Raw genomic sequence first — 16,056 nt, 5'->3', positions numbered from 1 at the left:
CTAACTTTCACTCTTCAGGTCTTCAGTTTCATATTAACCTAAAATAACAGGTCGTAATTTCTTTGATGATTAAATTTAGTTTAATCTGAAACGTAGTGGAGCTGAAGTTAAGAAGCAGCACAAATTAATCTGTGGTTTGAACAAACAGAGTTTGTGTGTGTGAAAATCGTTGAAGCAGCTGATCATTGTTTAATGGAACAAAGAGAGAAACTGGTCCAACAGGTGTTTATCAGTATGTGAAAGCACAGATCTGAATTCAGGGTGTGCCCTGCAGCCACAAGGCCACAGTCCAATCTAATATTTACATAAAGACAGGAAAAGATGGTCAGACGGCCTGGACCACATACTTCTGCTGATTGGACCAGTTTCCAGTGTTTGTCTGCGACAAAAATAAATCTGCACCAGCTACCACCAACAGCTGCTGCAGTGTAATCCAGCATCAGAACCCGTCCACTAAAGTTCTTGTTTTTACCTCTGACAGACTCAGACTGTTCTTCTCAGTGTCTGACAACATGATGACAGGATTCCTTTTAGTTTAACCACAGACATCAATATATATCAGCACCAGACTCCATTGACAGAAACAGGGATTTTACTGAGCAGAACTGGAATACCACTGCCTCCATCTGTCAGTGTGTGTGTGTTACTGTGTGGTACTTTTACTTCAGTAAAGTATCTGATTACTTCTTCCACCACTGAGAGTCTCACAGTAACACAGATTTGTGGACAGTAACTAGCTTCAACCTGATCACACTCGTCAGTTCTTCATGTGAGACAGCAGGTAGTGGTTCTGGTCCATTTATTGAAGGCTACAACATGAACATGTCATCAGGTCCTTCATGAAAAATCTTACAAACAAACAGATGAACTTTGGTTAAAGACCAGTCTGCAGACAATCATCTCTGTTTAGCAACAACATAATGTAAATACTGCTGATTCCAAATGACAGAACGTTTCACACGGATGCTGCAAACCAACAGATCGGATGTTTTTTAGACACATTCAGAGTTTGTCTGGAGGACACGAGGACAGTTATTGCATTCACAGGGAAGAGTTAATGAACAGCTCAGAGTCTCGGTTCTTAAGGCTTCCAGCAGAACTCAAAGAGAAGCATCTGTGCTTCCGAATCAGAGGCGATCAGCCAAAGTCTGTGAAGGCTTAAAGATGAGGAGAGCGCGTCCATCTTCAGGACCGCAAACAAAACTCAGTGTTTCCCACAGGAGAAGTTTATTTAGGGCTGCAGCTCGTGATTATTGATCAATCTGCTGATTATTTCCTCCGTTAATCATTCAGATTTTAAAAAATATCAACCAGCGTCCGCCACAGTTTCAGAGAGAGATTTAGTTTAATGTAAAACAGAGAAGCAGGAAATCTTCAGATCTGAGAAGCTTCAGAGAACTTTCAACCATATCTCCTGGTCTTCATCACTGGATGGAGGCGATGGCTCAGTTATCATCATGAAGCTTATTTTAAATCTCCATCCACTGCTGAAGACTGAGAGACGGAGCTGAAAGTCGCTGCAGCTGACGACTGTTTTCATTATCAATTAACCTGATTAACACAAAAATATTCTGTCTCTGCAACATAAAAACTCCTTTAACAGAACTTAGACCTGCAGGTTCAGGCTCAGGCTCAGGTTCAGGTGGATCTGGTTCCTCAGGTGTGGATCAGTTAGTTTTTAAATCAGAGCCTAAAACACAAAAGTTCTGTACTACACTTTAAATATTATTCTCATTACTATCTCCTGAAAATGACAGAAGAGAAAATAGAAATCAGACGTCATGTCTCTGGGTTCATATCAGTGACAGGAACGTGTTAAACATGATAAACTGTTCATGATGCAGCAGACTGAATATTTTTCAGGAAGTGATTTTCAAACATCAGCAGGTAAATAAATCCTGTGTGGGAAACAGAGTTTTAATCTTCAGTCCTTGGTGGTCGACGTCCCAGATGAGTTAGTCTACATGTTACTGTGACACTGGTGTTAACACCTCCAGAGTCGAATAAAACATCAGAGTTCCTCAACAGGCAGAGCTGCACAGTTCTAACAACCAATAATCAATAAAGTGATTTATAAGGACGTGTTGTTTTACTGACTGTGTATTATCATCTTCTCCTCTATAGACACTAACACTGGTGCAGTTTTAGTTAAACGAATGATTCTTTCATCATCAGTGACTCTGCTGGTTTTGTCTGTTGGTGATATTTTGCTCCAAAGTTTGATCTTCAGCCTGAAACGACTGGAAGCTCAACAACTAACTGAAATATTCTGAGATCACAGGAGGAGAAAATCCTGACTCATGTCAGAATATCTGTTAAAATAATCTCAACAGGATTTTTTTGTTTTAATCCTCGACAGAGAAAAGCCCTGAATGAGCAGCAGCTGCTCTCAGAGCGAAAGCTCTTATTCTTCTTATCTGACCTGGTGAGGACTGAGGCGTCGGAGTTACTCACCGGTGTTTATCTGATGTCGATCAGTCCTCCCTGTCAGACAGCTGATCTCCAATCTGACCTGTTTAATCTGACTGGACCTCCACCCACAGACGTCTGATCCAGGCTCAGCTGCAACAGTTTTACATATGGAAATACACCAGGAGCTAACGTCACATTCAAATCAGCTGTGTCTCTGTCTCAGCTCTGACTGCAGGAACAATCTGAATCCAAACCTACGACCTGACAACAGAACGGCTCATTAATCTACAGGCGTGGCAGTGAAGGCATCATCAGTGCTCTGGATGCGTTCAGGTGCAGTAGTGAGTGTAGGTCACCTCACTACAGAGACGACGTCTCACTCTGCTGGAACCAGAGACACAAACAGCTGAGTCATCAGTTACTGTCAGAGCAGCAGCAGCTGATTTAATAAAGAAAGTTAAATACTCGCCCACGCTCCACCACAGCCGGTCAGGACAGAACTTAGGATGGTGGTGGGACAGTTTGAGGTCCTGCAGAGACCGACTACCAGGATCCTTTGACCCAGAGCCTCAGACAGTCTCAGACACTTCTTTATTTGTCTCTGTGTAATATTCACATTCTGTGTGAAACAGAAACAACAGCTGATGTGCAAATGACCTGTATGGAAAACACCTTCACTCTGCTGCACCTGGTTAATTCACCTCCACTGATGATTCAGCCTGATGCTGATCATCAGGATCAGACCAGAACGTCTCTGACAGTTCATCTATGAGCTGTGCAGCCCTCCTGTTAAAATGGCCGACCCCCCCGGGTGGTGTAACATCTCCAGGACCAGTGACCCAGTTCTCGGTCCTGTCACCAGCTCCGTGTGGAAGACCAGCAGCCACGGTCCAAACGTGGCTCTCCACAGTGGTGAACCAGGCCTGTCGAGGTCCTCGACTCAGGAGGGTCCAGACCCCCCCGCCCTCCACCGTCTCTACAGGGACGTCTACGCCCCCAGAGCCTGACGGCCTACATGAGGGCGTTGAGGTGTCCGGAGTGTCCGACAGAGTTCAGCATCAGGGCTCTCTGGTCCAGCACCTCCCTCTCTCTGCCCAGCGCCGCCCGCTCCTGCTCCACCATGGCTCTGTCCCGCTCCACCGCCGCCCGCTCCCTCTCCAACCACAGCCTCTCCGCCTGCACCGCCGCCCGCTCCCTCTCCACCGCCGCCCTGTCTCTCTCCACCATCTCCCTCTCCCTCTCCAGCGCCGCCCGCTCCCTCTCCACCATCTCCCACTCCCGCTCCAGTCCTCCCAGCGGCCCGTCGCATGCCTCCGAGCTCCGCTGGTTCTGATCCGCGCCGTCGCCGAACGCCTCCTGCCCGTAGTCTGAGGAGGAGGAGGCGGGCGGAGGAGGGGCGGGGCGGGGCCTGTGTCTGGGGGCGGGGTCAGGGTGCTGGTCGTCGTCCTGGGTGACGGGGGTGAGGAGGGGGGCGCTGCTCGCCAGCCGGCCCTCCATCGCTTCGTTCATCAGGTGGAACCACGGCCAGGAGGAGGCGCCATCCGCTACGCTCTCCATCCCTACAGGAGGATACTTCAGGTCCTGAGGAGGAGAGGGAGGAGAGTGAACTGTTTCCTCCTTTTTTAAAAACTGTGACACCTTCAGTAGGAACCAATGAGCTGAGAGCCACAGACAGAGGGGGAAGGTGTTGAGAGACGGACCGACACTGAACATGAGATGTATCAGTTACCTTGTATCTCCTCTTCAGATTGTCCCATTTCTTTGCCATCTGGTAGGTCGAGACTTTCCCCTGCAGCCCCAGCTCCTTCAGGATGGCTCTGAGAGGGAGAGAGGGAGAGAGGGGGAGGGAGAGGGAGGGGGAGAGAGAGAGAGAGGAGAGGAGAGGGAGACTCAGAGTCTGACGTCTCCTCAGCTGCTGTAAAACCTTCATGGACTGAAGAACCAGTTTCTTACTTCCAGGCAGCTTTGGCAGCGTTCCTCCTCCCGGTGAACAAGGCTTCGTTAGCAGCTCGGAGTTTAATCATCCTCCTGGTGTCCTGGTCCGTCACTGCGATGGACACACAGGTGATGAGAGACATGAAGACTCAACCAGACTATAAAGACAGAGCTGCTTCTTCACAGCTGTGATCGTAGTTAGAAACTGCAGCAGCGTTGGACAAACTTCAGTGTTCTGTTGGTGTGAATTAGAGTGTGACGCTGCATCGACTCACATGACGATTCTCTGAAACATACACTGATGTGACAGATGACGTGAGCTCTGTCCTGTGAACGATTAGTTTTAAGACGTCGTTAACGAGCAGTGTTGCTGAGTGACCCAGAGGAACTGGTCTTACTTTTATACGAGAGGTCAGAGGGCGTCGAACACTCCTCTCCGCTGGCGTCGATGTAGGTGACGTTCCCATCGGCCTCGGCGTTGTCCCCCCCCACCATGCTCTCCAGCTCCGACACGCTGCTCCTCTCCTGCCATCAGACAGTCTCTGTCCGGGGGCGTGGACGAGCCGAAGACGCCGTCCTCCTCGTTGGTCCAGACGGGCGTCACTCTGGGAGCTTTCCCCGCTAGACGACCCTCCAGAGCGTCGCTCATCAGCTGGAACCAGGGCCACGAGGCCGGGTTCGTCTGGTTCTCCATCCCCCGGGGAGGAAACTTCAGGTCCTGTGGACGAGTGGAGACAGGAGGGAGATCAGGGAGGAGGATCTCAGTTGTGTTTGTTCATGTGCTGCTTTGACTCGCTGCCTTTAAGAGGCCACAGATCTTTGTTGTTTTACTTCCTGTTGGTTCAGCTTAGTTTCAGAGGATTGTTGTTGGATCATTTCTTCACTGAGGAAAAACACACTTTCTGTAGCAGCCTGTTTTCTGCCATAGATCAAAGACATTTCCTAACATGCTCACCTGTACCTTAAACACTAATATCTACACTTGCACTGCAAACATTAACAACTGGATTACTTCAAATGTTCTGCAGCTGAGCTCAGATAAATCTGAGGTTCTGATCATTTCCTACTCACTCAGAAACCTCAGTATTATCTTCATAAACCATCTAAACTTTGTCCACTCAGGTCAAACAGATTAAAACAGCTGAGACTGTTCACTGTGAATTTGACTCTGATGCACCTTGAATTTAGTCTTCAGGTTGTCCCACTTCTTAGCAACCTGGTCAGGTGTGATCTTCCCTGTCAGACCCATCTCCTTCACTATTCCCCTGTGGACAGAACAACTCGAATCAACTTGTCTCACAGAAAAATATGTGACATCCTGATAATTTCAGTCCAGATTATTCCTGTCACTGTGATTCTTTTATCTCTGGCAGCAGAATCTGCTTCACCTCCAGGCTGGTTTCGCAGTGTTTCTCCTCCCGGTGAACAGAGACTCGTTGGCAGCTCGTAACTCGATCAGTCGCCTCGTGTCGTCTTCTGTCACTGCAAAGAGGACGAACACAGGACGTCAGTGATCAGACAGGTTTTTTAAGAGATGGATGAGTCGTAAAAAAAAAAAAGGAAAAGCCCTGATGGCGTTACGTTTGTAGGTGAACTCAGCCATTCGGTGCAGCTCTCCCAGAGCCGTGGACCCGTTCTTGTCCTCGTTATCGACCAGCAGATCCATCTCCGACTCCTGTCAGGAACTCGGCCATCCCCCCTCGGCTTCGGCGAGCTCGTTTCTTGGGCGTCGGCGACAGCGGCTCACAGTCCTCGTCCTCGTCCTCCACGATGGGCGTGAGGATGGGCGCGGCGCCAGCAAAGCGTCCCTCCATGGCGTCGTTCATCCGGTAGAACCAGGGCCAGGAGCTGGGGTTCGTCTCCACGCCTCGGGCGGGAAACTTCAGCTCCTGGTGGAGACAGAGAACTCTACAGATCGTCCACAGAGGGACCTTATCCTGCTGCCGACACCAACACCGACTCCAGGTCCTGCTCCAACCACTCACAGGGACCACACTGATTCATTACCTGTTTTAACCTGAAGGAAGAAACTCTCCTGCTCTTCGATCTCATTACAACTTTTACTTGTAATGAGTGTTTTTATACTGTTGTATTACTTCTCTTACAGGAGTAAAGAACTGAGCTGCAGTGATGAGTCAATGGACAGAGCAGTGATGTCACAGCAGGTCGTGGACAGGTGGTCTCTGGAGCTGGAGGTGGTCGGACCTACCTTATATCTCCTCTTCAGGTTGTCCCACTTCTTGGCTAACTGATCTGTGGTCAGCTTCCCCTGAAGACCCAGTTCATACAGAATGGCTCTGAGAGACAGAGAAACAGATTTAGAAATCAGACCTTAAACCAGACCTTCAAGATTCAGTCCTGTAAAGGAAAGTGGTCTGGACCTGGTCTGGAGCTTCACTCACCTCCAGGCCGGTTTGGCCGAGTGTTTCCTGCCGGTGAAGAGTGCCTCGTTCGCAGCTCGGAGTTTGATCATTCGTTCTGTTTCAGGTTCAGTCACTATGAACGAGAGGACCGGGTTTTAGAGGACCAGGATCCAGGATCCAGCAGCAGCAGAGAGAAATGACTGATCCATTAAAGGTTAATGAGGAGGATGTACCTACTTTTATAGGAGCACTCGCTCATCCTCCTCCAGCCCATCGGGACTCCCTCAGCAGGAGGAGCCTCGGCATGAACCGTCCCGTCGTCCTCCGCCGTCTCCGCCGACACCGTGTCCTCCATCTCCGTCTTGATGAGGAACTCCAGGATGTCCGTGTTCTCCTGGTTCTGGTTGGGTTGGCTGTTGCTGCGGTGACCGGCGTTGGCGGCGGTGTCCGGGCTCAGCACCAGGTTGCTGTTGTAGAGACGACCCTGCATCGCTTCGTCCATGATGTGGAACCAAGGCCACGACTCCACCACGCCCCCCAGGTTGTCCTGGCCCTGGTACGGCTGCTTCAGGTCCTGGAAGAGACCAGGAGGTTTACTGACACCTGCAGGCTGACACAGGTAAGTGACACACTGTCTCTGTGTTTTTAAGATCTGAGAATTCACAGAATAATTCTTCTTTAAATGCTGTTTAAACCAAGATTTATTTACAGAGAAAATCTGGGTTTTTTAAGCATGAACCACCAAAGCCATTTAATCCCACACAGAACAGAATAACATCCTTCTCACTGTTGTATTGCTCAAAGAACGATGGAAAACCAGTGGGGACATAAAGCTACAATTACTGACTACGACCATGAACCTCTCATTTATCAATGATTCTTATTAGTCAGACTGTTTAGAGGAGGAGAACGTCTCCTGACAGCAGGACAGAAAAATATTCAAGAACTTCTGAGAATGTTTTTAAAACCTTGAATTAAATGCAAAGATTTTTCAAGACCTGCAGACGCCAAAAAGCTCATTAACAATTATTTAAGATAAAGTAAAAGAAACTTTCATTGACATTTTCCAGATCTGACAAATAAAAACAGTGAAACTGTCACACACCTGAACAGTGTTTTACTGTCAGGTGACAGCAGAGCTTCTTGCAGATGATTCATGTTGATTTAATAATTAAAATCCAGATGTTATCAGCAGCTGTAAATCTGGAAACACAGATTTACTCTGTGCCAGAATAAAAACATTCTCCAGAGACACGGTGAACTTCAAAACACCAACATCAACCTTTGATGGTAAAATCCAGATGTGATCCAGCGGTCTCTGTCCTCACCACATGCTGCTGTACCTGTTCTCCTGTGGCTCAGGTGTTTGTCTGAGGACAGAGCTCTCAGCTCAACACACCTGTGTTTCACCTGGACGTGTCGTCTCTGATGCGTTACCTTGTACTTTGTCCGCAGGTTGTCCCACTTCTTGGCGATCTGGTCGGCGGTCAGCTTCCCCTCCAGACCCAGACCCTTCAGGATGGTGCTGAGGGAGAGGGAGGACAGGCAGGTGAGCTGGGAGGGAGACTCACCCACACCTGTGGAGGAGGGGTTAAAGGTCAAAGCCAGGTTCATACCTCCATGCGATCTTGGCTGAGTTCCTCTTCCCAGTGAACAGAGCCTCGTTGGACGCCCTGAACTCAATCAGCCTCTTCACGTCCTCCTCAGTCACTGCAGGAGCAGGAGCAGGGGTCAAAGGTCACCAACACTGACAGGTCAGCAGCTCACCTGTACATGACAGCCCACAGGTACGAAGCTCATCACTTACTCTTATAGGAGTTCTCCGGGAACTGAGGCAGCGGGTTGAGGCCGGACTCCATCGTGATCATGGGAGAGGAGCGGGTCCGTCGTCCGGAGGCAGCGAGGGGGGGCGGGGGACGGACGGAGGGGGGAGGCAGGGAGGGAGGGGTGGAAGTGTGTTGGTATTCAGGCCTGATGCTAACTACATCCGCAGCTTCTCCCGCTTTGTTCCCCCTCACAGCGGCGCCCCTCCGTCCATCAGGAGAGGCGGTGCCGGTGGAGGTTTACCGCGGCTCTGACCGGGCGGTGGTGGTCGGTGTCCTCCGAGGATAAACTCCTGGTGAACCGTTAAAAGAAGCAGGCAGCGAGAGCTAGCACGGTCGGCTAACCTAAACAACACAGCGACGCGGACACGGGGCTTCCCGCCACTCGGCGACAACCGGCTCCCGTCGGCTTCGGCTGCTTCTGACGTCAGCGGGCTAACGGTCATTTATGCGGGAGAAAATAAAACGGTTAAATAAAACCGTTACCGTTACCGGAGCTAGCCTGCATCCCCGTTTCCTCTGCTCAGAGGGGAGGGTGCGCTCGATAACTCCGCCCGGGCCTGCCCTCAGTCACGTGACCTGCACCTCGCGAGGGCGGGGTGACGTAAATAAAACAAAAAATATTTAATGAGAAACCTGCAATTTAAGATTATTTCTATTATCGACTAAACCGACGGTTGTTTTTTCTGATTGATCGATTATTTTTTTGGACAAGAAAAAGCAAATTCTCACATTTGAGAAGCTGGAACCATCAACTGTTTGACCTAATCGATTAAATGATTATCAGAATAGTTGCCAATAGATCTTTCTTTTTAAAAAGTCAAACACAGAACTGAGCAGTTACTTGTACAACAGAGTAATCCTATTTACTGCTTTGTTATTGAGTATACAGATAATTTATTCGAGTAAAAGTACCAATACAACAATATGATCCTAGGTAAAAGTACACAAGTACTTTCACCTTCATGTTTTTAAAGTACCAGCTGTAAAAATACTTCATTCAGTAACATTTTTCCACATTTAAGTTTGGTTTAATTTTTTAAAAAGTCGCAGTAAAACAAAACAAATATATAAAGTATTTATTAGGGACTATTTTCAGCGGTGGATGAATCCACATTTGATGCTGTAGTTAGTGTTTGTGTCAGCAGGAAAGGTGTGTTTGTTGACAGTGATGAAGGAACACGTCGCCCTGAGCAACACTGATGTGTTTTAATGGTTTAATGGAGGAGTTAGATAAGTCACAGCGAACAGGTTTGTCCTTTCAGAATAAAGTTCAAAGCTTCATTCAGAATCCTCCTGTTTTTAACTTTCCCTCAGTCTCACAGTGAAACACCGATCACAGAGTTCAGCTGCTGGTGATCACACACTCTGACTACATGTGAGGAAATACAGGCTCAAACTGACTGAGTTTAAGTCACTGAACCACTGGTGATGAGGAGGAGGTTTGTTTGAGGTGAGGACCCCTGATCCAAGAGGGAGGTTTTACACCTTAAAGGTTTTTATGAACAGAGACAACCAGAGCTCAGGAGCTTCTCAACGAGCCTCTGGAACAAAGAAACCAGCCTCTGTCTGGTCTGCAGCTGCTCTGAGTCCAGGTCTGCAGTCATCAGCCTCTGATAGAACTTGGACCTGAAGTACGACCTCTTTCTCTGTCGTCTCCTCGGCCTGATCCTCGTCTCCTCGGCCTGATCTCCGTCCACAGCCACCCCAAACAAACAAAAGGTCCTCACTTTGTTTGGTGCAGTGACGTCCTGAGTTAAAATGAAACCAGACTGACCCTGTACCTTTCTTTCAGATTGTCCTATTTCTTCTTCAGCTGCCGACATCGTCCCCTGGAGCCCCATCTCCTTCCTGATGGCCCTGCAGCAGAGACCAGAGGTCTGATTACAGTGAGGACGAGAGCTCACGTCAAGACTCCGTAACTTGAAGGTTAATCTGCCTCACGTTCTCTTTTTTTCTTTCATTTATCCAGATTGTCCCAAGATCTGAGGATTATTAATTCATTACATTCTTGTTAACGATGTGATGGTGGATAACGAGCAGAATGACCTCCAGCCTCTCATGGCAGAATTCCTCCGTCCAGTGAAGATGGCGGCGTTTTTAGCACGAAGCTGAATCATCAGCCTGATGTCTCTGTCCGTCACTGTGGAGACAGAGTCATCATCACCTGTCTGACACCTCACCTGTCTGACACCTCACCTGTATGACACCTCACCTGTCTGACACCTCACCTGTATGACACCTCACCCTCTGTTCTTCTTCTCTTCTCCTGGTGGTGTTTGTGTAAACCTGATAAATGCCTCTGCAGCATCTCACTGACTGACTTTAACCTGTCCAGTGTTACAGGTGCCTGGATTTCCTCTGACATTAACCAGCACGTGGAGCAGGTGCTGATCATAACGAGCTGTCCTGGACAGAGACGCTGATAAACCTGCTGTTCACTGTCAACATGTTGAATCTGAGACACAAACATCTTCCTTTAACATCTGTTCTCATTAACGTCTGAACATGAATTTAAATGACTTTACTTCTGTAGGTGTTCGCCATGTTTCAGATCCTGCATCGAAACAATCCTCTTCTTCTTCGTGTGTCTGTTTCCGGCAGCAGAGACTCACTGGCGGAGCTTTGCAGCCCCCTACAGGCAGAACTCAGAACTGCATCTAAAAATACTAAAAAGAAAAGACTTGGGAAAAAAGACAAAGGTAAATGGTCTGTGATAGTTATTAATCTAAAATTATTGTTAAGTTAAAACCTAAGAGAAGATTAAACCTTTAGGAAAACATACAGACAATAAAAAAGAAAAAAGAGACTGGCCCTGTGAAATTATCAAAATACTTAAAGCCCTAAAGCCATGACTTCCTCTCCACAGATATGATACTATCTGTTGTTATTTTTATCTGACCTGTTTTAGACCTGCAGCTGACTGATCTGTTGCTCGGTGTTTTCAGCAGGTGTAAACTCTCCTCTGTCGCCCCCTGCAGGCAGCAGGAAGCCTCTGCAGGGTGAAGCTGCTCAGCATCCTGCAGCACGAAGCCACCGAGCACAACAAGTTCTACACATTCAGGTCACACAGAACCGGAAACAGCTGCAATCTGATTTCAGAGTAAAAGTCCATGAAACTAACAGATTTTTAAAATTCTGTCGCAGAACCACACAGCTCACAGTAAACGCACTCTTATTTATTAAAGGGTTATGTTTCTCCTCCTCTTTTCCTGCTGCACTGAGCACGACCTCTGTCTTTTTATAAACGCCATGTGGTGGACTTTTATTTTGAAACCGCTATACGGAAGCTTTACCTTGTGCTGATTCCGGACTTGACTCAGGTCGTGGTCTTGGTGTTTATGAAGGTCCTGATGGGGAAACGATGGAGTCCGTGTCGTTTCTCACGTCGACATAAATAAAAGAATCAGAGAGGAATCTGAGATCTTTGTTCGTGTTTCATCATCAGGTAACATCCATGTGTTCATCACCTGTGTTCATCACCTGTGTTTAAATGGACGTTTATCCGCTGATAGAGTGAATGTTAGGATGATCCGCTCTGATCAGATATTAAACAGAAAAACGAGCAGCTGATCGTCTCTGTGGTTTTAATGTGAATTTATAGATGTGAAATTATTAACAGCAGATCTGTGTCTCTATAGAAATGATCTAATATTAACTCAGCGACCAGAGAAGCTGTACTGTCATAATTAAACCCCAATAACATAGCTTTAATATTCCTTTAATGTTTCTGTCCTTCATATCCTTAAAAATACATCATTTATTTTGTTTCTGACGATACAAACTCAACAAATATAGACACAATAATACTGTAATGACTCAGGCACACACACTGTAAAATATAAATCCATTTAGAAAGACTTCGGTTTACTCCCTCATTTATTTCTGATTTTTCACTCAGTGTTTTTCAGCTGTAAACACGAACAGTGACGGAAACAGGCAGAAAATATAAAAAATAAATCAAATATGCTGGAAACCAAGAGTAAAAGTAAAGTAGAGGTTTTATCAGTAACTCAGTGGCTGAATGTCTCCTATCAGTATCAAAATACCCTGTTATTTAATTATTAATACTGATGCATTAACATGGAGGCAGCGTGTTAATGGTGTGGCAGCAGGACAAGCTACTTTCACGTACTTTCAGTATTGTTGTTTACTCTAATACCTCCATCAGCAGGAACACTTATCCTTTGAGCAGAGTCAGAGTCACCAACTGACCTGCATGAGAAAACATCCACACAGAAACAGTCGACTGCACCACCGTACCACCCGGTCAAAGATCTCAAATAAATATATAAGGTCAAAAAAATATGCATCAGGTTTTAAAATGTGACTAATTCATTTCAGAGTCTGTGGATCATGACTGACGTTCACAGCCTCAGTTTGTACATTAAACTACAACCTTCATGTTCTCAGTGTCTGAGCAGCAGCATCATGTTGGCCAGGAAGGGCCTCCTGCCGGACGGCTTCCTGCTGACCCGCCTGGCTGAAGACCAGAACCAGCCGAACCGCAGCCGCTTCAGGTCTCAGAGAGCCCGCTTCATCACCAAGACCGGATCTTGTAACGTGGCCCACAAGAACATCAGGGAGCAGGTAAACAGATCAGGACGACCTGGTTTCAGCTGATTTGGAAAATGGCAGCAGGACACTGAGAGAAACCTGAAACTGTAAAAGTGAAAACAGGATATGTTCCCTCATCCCCAGGTGAATTAACCTTCATCTTCTCGGCGTGTTTCAGGGTCGGTTCCTGCAGGATGTTTTCACCACCATGGTGGACCTGAAGTGGCAGCACTCGCTCCTCATCTTCACCTCCGCCTTCCTCTGCTCCTGGATGCTCTTCGCCATGATCTGGTGGCTTGTGGCCTTCGCTCACGGAGACCTGGAGCCTCGTGACCCCAACGGCGAGCCGGGCCCCATCCCCTGTGTCACCGCCATCCACTCCTTCACCTCCGCCTTCCTCTTCTCCATTGAAGTCCAGGTGAGAGCTGTTGTTTGTGTCGGTGACTGATCCAGGCGCAGTGGTTTGATGTTTTGTTAGTTGACTCTGGTCCCGTCCTCTCCAGGTGACCATCGGTTTTGGTGGCAGGATGGTGACAGAGGAATGTCCTCTGGCGATCACTGTGCTGATCATCCAGAACATTTTGGGGCTCATCATCAACGCCGTGATGCTCGGCTGCGTCTTCATGAAGACGGCCCAGGCCAACCGCCGAGCCGAGACGCTCATCTTCTCCAGAAACGCTGTCATCGCTCCTCGTAACGGCCGGCCGACCTTCATGTTCAGAGTCGGAGACCTGAGGAAAAGCATGATCATCTCTGCCACCTGTCCAACTGCAGGTAGAGTCTCTCGTGGTCTTCATCAGCTGGACAGGTTCACCAGGTATAGGTTCAGGGTCTCCAGGTGTCAGGAGGTCTGCTTGTTGTTTCCCTGTTTCCAGTCTTTATGCTCAGCTAAGCTAAACAGTTTCCCCTCCAGGTGATCCGGCGGACTGTGACGGCGGAGGGCGAGGTGATCCCGGTGTGTCAGCTGGACATCCAGGTGGAGAACCCCCTGAGGAGTAACGGCATCTTCCTGGTTTCTCCTCTGATCATCAGCCACACCATGGAGAGAGGGAGTCCTCTGTACGAGCTCTCCGCCCAGTCTCTGGCCTCCGAGGACCTGGAGATCATCGTCATCCTGGAAGGTCAGGAGGATCCACGCACCTGGATCAGTGTTATATCACACTGACATCACTCTGTCACAGTGGAGGAATAGGTCGTAAAAATTAGAGTTGTACTTTGAATTCCTAGTTGGAAGTTTCAGTAAATGAAACCATAACAGATGAGATGAAACCGTTTTATGGTCACACATTTAATATATATAAATAAAAAATATAAGGAACAAAAGTTCAAGACGACCTTGAACTTAAAGCTGCATTCATCCATTTTGGCCATTAGGGGTCAGAATATTCCAAAATAAGAGCCCTGATTTATCTCTTACAGAATTATTCAAGCTGTTAGCATGGCTGCAGACTGGCTGATACAGAATGACTTCACACTGAAGTGAAATCTTTCTCTTTGCTCCTTGTTTTTGGCGTTGGACCTTAGACTGACCCAAATTGCTGAAATGTTGATATAATTTCAGATATTTTCTGGTAACTCTACCCAACAAGTAATGATCTCACATTTTGATGCTTTTAGCCGAGCACAGGAAGAGAAATCTCTTCATGAGATTGTGTTTTACTGAGGACTGTGGGGAATTCTCATCCTTTCAGCTGCAGTTTTAGTTCAGCTCAGAGCTGATGTATGAGAAGTTGTTCTGCTTGTGATGCAGCTGAAACACTTTCCAATAAATGTTTCATTGCTCATTATGAGGTGAAATAAATGCATCAGAGTGTCTTTTCCTTTCTCTTTCTTCAGGTGTGGTTGAGACAACAGGGATCAGCATGCAGGCCCGGACCTCCTACACCCCCGAGGAGATCCTGTGGGGGAGGCGCTTCGTCTCCATCATTACAGAAGAGGACGGTCGTTACTGCGTCGACTACTCCAAGTTCGGCAACACGGTTCCCGTCCGGATGTCGTCGCTCAGCGCCAAGGAGCTGGACCAGACCAGAGGAGTCCAGGAGGGGGTGTCCGAGCCCCAGCCGCAGGGATGGGGGTTGGTCCGAGCCGGCAGAGGAGGTTTCCGCAGAGGAGGCCGGGCCTGCGACAGCTCCGCCCCTCAGCCCTGGTACGCCCAATCAGAGAAACCAGAGAAGGAGGTGGAGCAGAAAGGACAGAAGAAGATGGTGCAGCTGGAGGTGATTGGACGACAGATCGAAGAAGACGGACTGGAAGACATAAACGACTGAAACTCATATACACAACAACATGTACCACCATGTGACTTCCTGCACTGTTTTAGTTTTAATGTCCAGCTGTGAGCAGCTGCTCCATTTTTAGTCTTCAGTTATTTACTTGAACACACTTCAGACTAAAAACCTCTTCAGATTTAGTTTGTAGTCAGCTGACACTGATGGAACATTTCACTGTTTACTTTCCCTGTTGTTGTCTCGTGGGTCCTCCTCCTTTTTTATTCTGAATTCAGTCAGTCACATAAACCCAGTTTATATAGATATATATAAGAAATGTTATTAATATTGTATATAAGTCATATAAACCTGGTGTTAAATAAAGGCCAGTGTTATAGCACATGATATTCAACGTGGTACATCTGCTGTAGATTTTCTGAGATTGGAAAATAATCTTTAGAGGAAATGTCTCTGTCTTAAATGTGTTATTTAATAAATCTATTTTTTGTATTTGTGTCTCATTTTGTCCCAGGATGTTTGTGTATTTAACAGTAGCTAATGTTAGCTGTTAGAAATGGAGTAAGGTCAGCAAACAACCGACCCTGACACAAAGTCCATGTAAGCACAAAAATATCATTAATAACTTAGGACTTATCACCTTACTGTGTGTCCACCAACCAGTAAAGTTACAGTTAATTAGCATGTGAGTTGTTGCAGTGTGCAGTGTCATCAGGAAGAAATCAGAATGTGAATTTGTTG

General features: G+C 47.3%; 2 protein-coding genes across 2 annotated transcripts; one reads left to right on the top strand and one right to left on the bottom strand.

The window, feature by feature from the left end:
• Window positions 1-782: 782 nt before the first annotated feature.
• zgc:171459 (uncharacterized) lies at window positions 783-9,183 on the bottom strand. Its single transcript, XM_018704512.2, has 14 exons — window positions 8,518-9,183; window positions 8,327-8,420; window positions 8,148-8,235; window positions 6,948-7,284; window positions 6,750-6,843; window positions 6,557-6,644; window positions 5,996-6,236; window positions 5,736-5,829; window positions 5,525-5,612; window positions 4,952-5,065; window positions 4,746-4,872; window positions 4,366-4,459; window positions 4,142-4,229; window positions 783-3,993 (listed from the first exon to the last, which is right to left on the bottom strand). Exons 1-14 carry the CDS (start codon window positions 8,576-8,578, stop codon window positions 3,424-3,426), a joined length of 2,178 nt encoding a protein of 725 aa, XP_018560028.1. The 5' UTR covers window positions 8,579-9,183; the 3' UTR covers window positions 783-3,423.
• A 3,035-nt stretch (window positions 9,184-12,218) lies between these two features.
• kcnj11l (potassium inwardly rectifying channel subfamily J member 11, like) lies at window positions 12,219-15,807 on the top strand. The gene is made up of 5 exons (XM_018660269.2): window positions 12,219-13,123; window positions 13,269-13,508; window positions 13,594-13,852; window positions 13,984-14,211; window positions 14,927-15,807. Exons 1-5 carry the CDS (start codon window positions 12,890-12,892, stop codon window positions 15,355-15,357), a joined length of 1,392 nt encoding a protein of 463 aa, XP_018515785.1. The 5' UTR covers window positions 12,219-12,889; the 3' UTR covers window positions 15,358-15,807.
• Window positions 15,808-16,056: the final 249 nt, after the last annotated feature.

The sequence above is a fragment of the Lates calcarifer genome, linkage group LG10, assembly GCF_001640805.2.
Source record: "Lates calcarifer isolate ASB-BC8 linkage group LG10, TLL_Latcal_v3, whole genome shotgun sequence".
Taxonomy (NCBI): Eukaryota; Metazoa; Chordata; class Actinopteri; family Centropomidae; genus Lates; species Lates calcarifer.
This window is presented reverse-complemented; position numbering and strand designations above follow the sequence as displayed.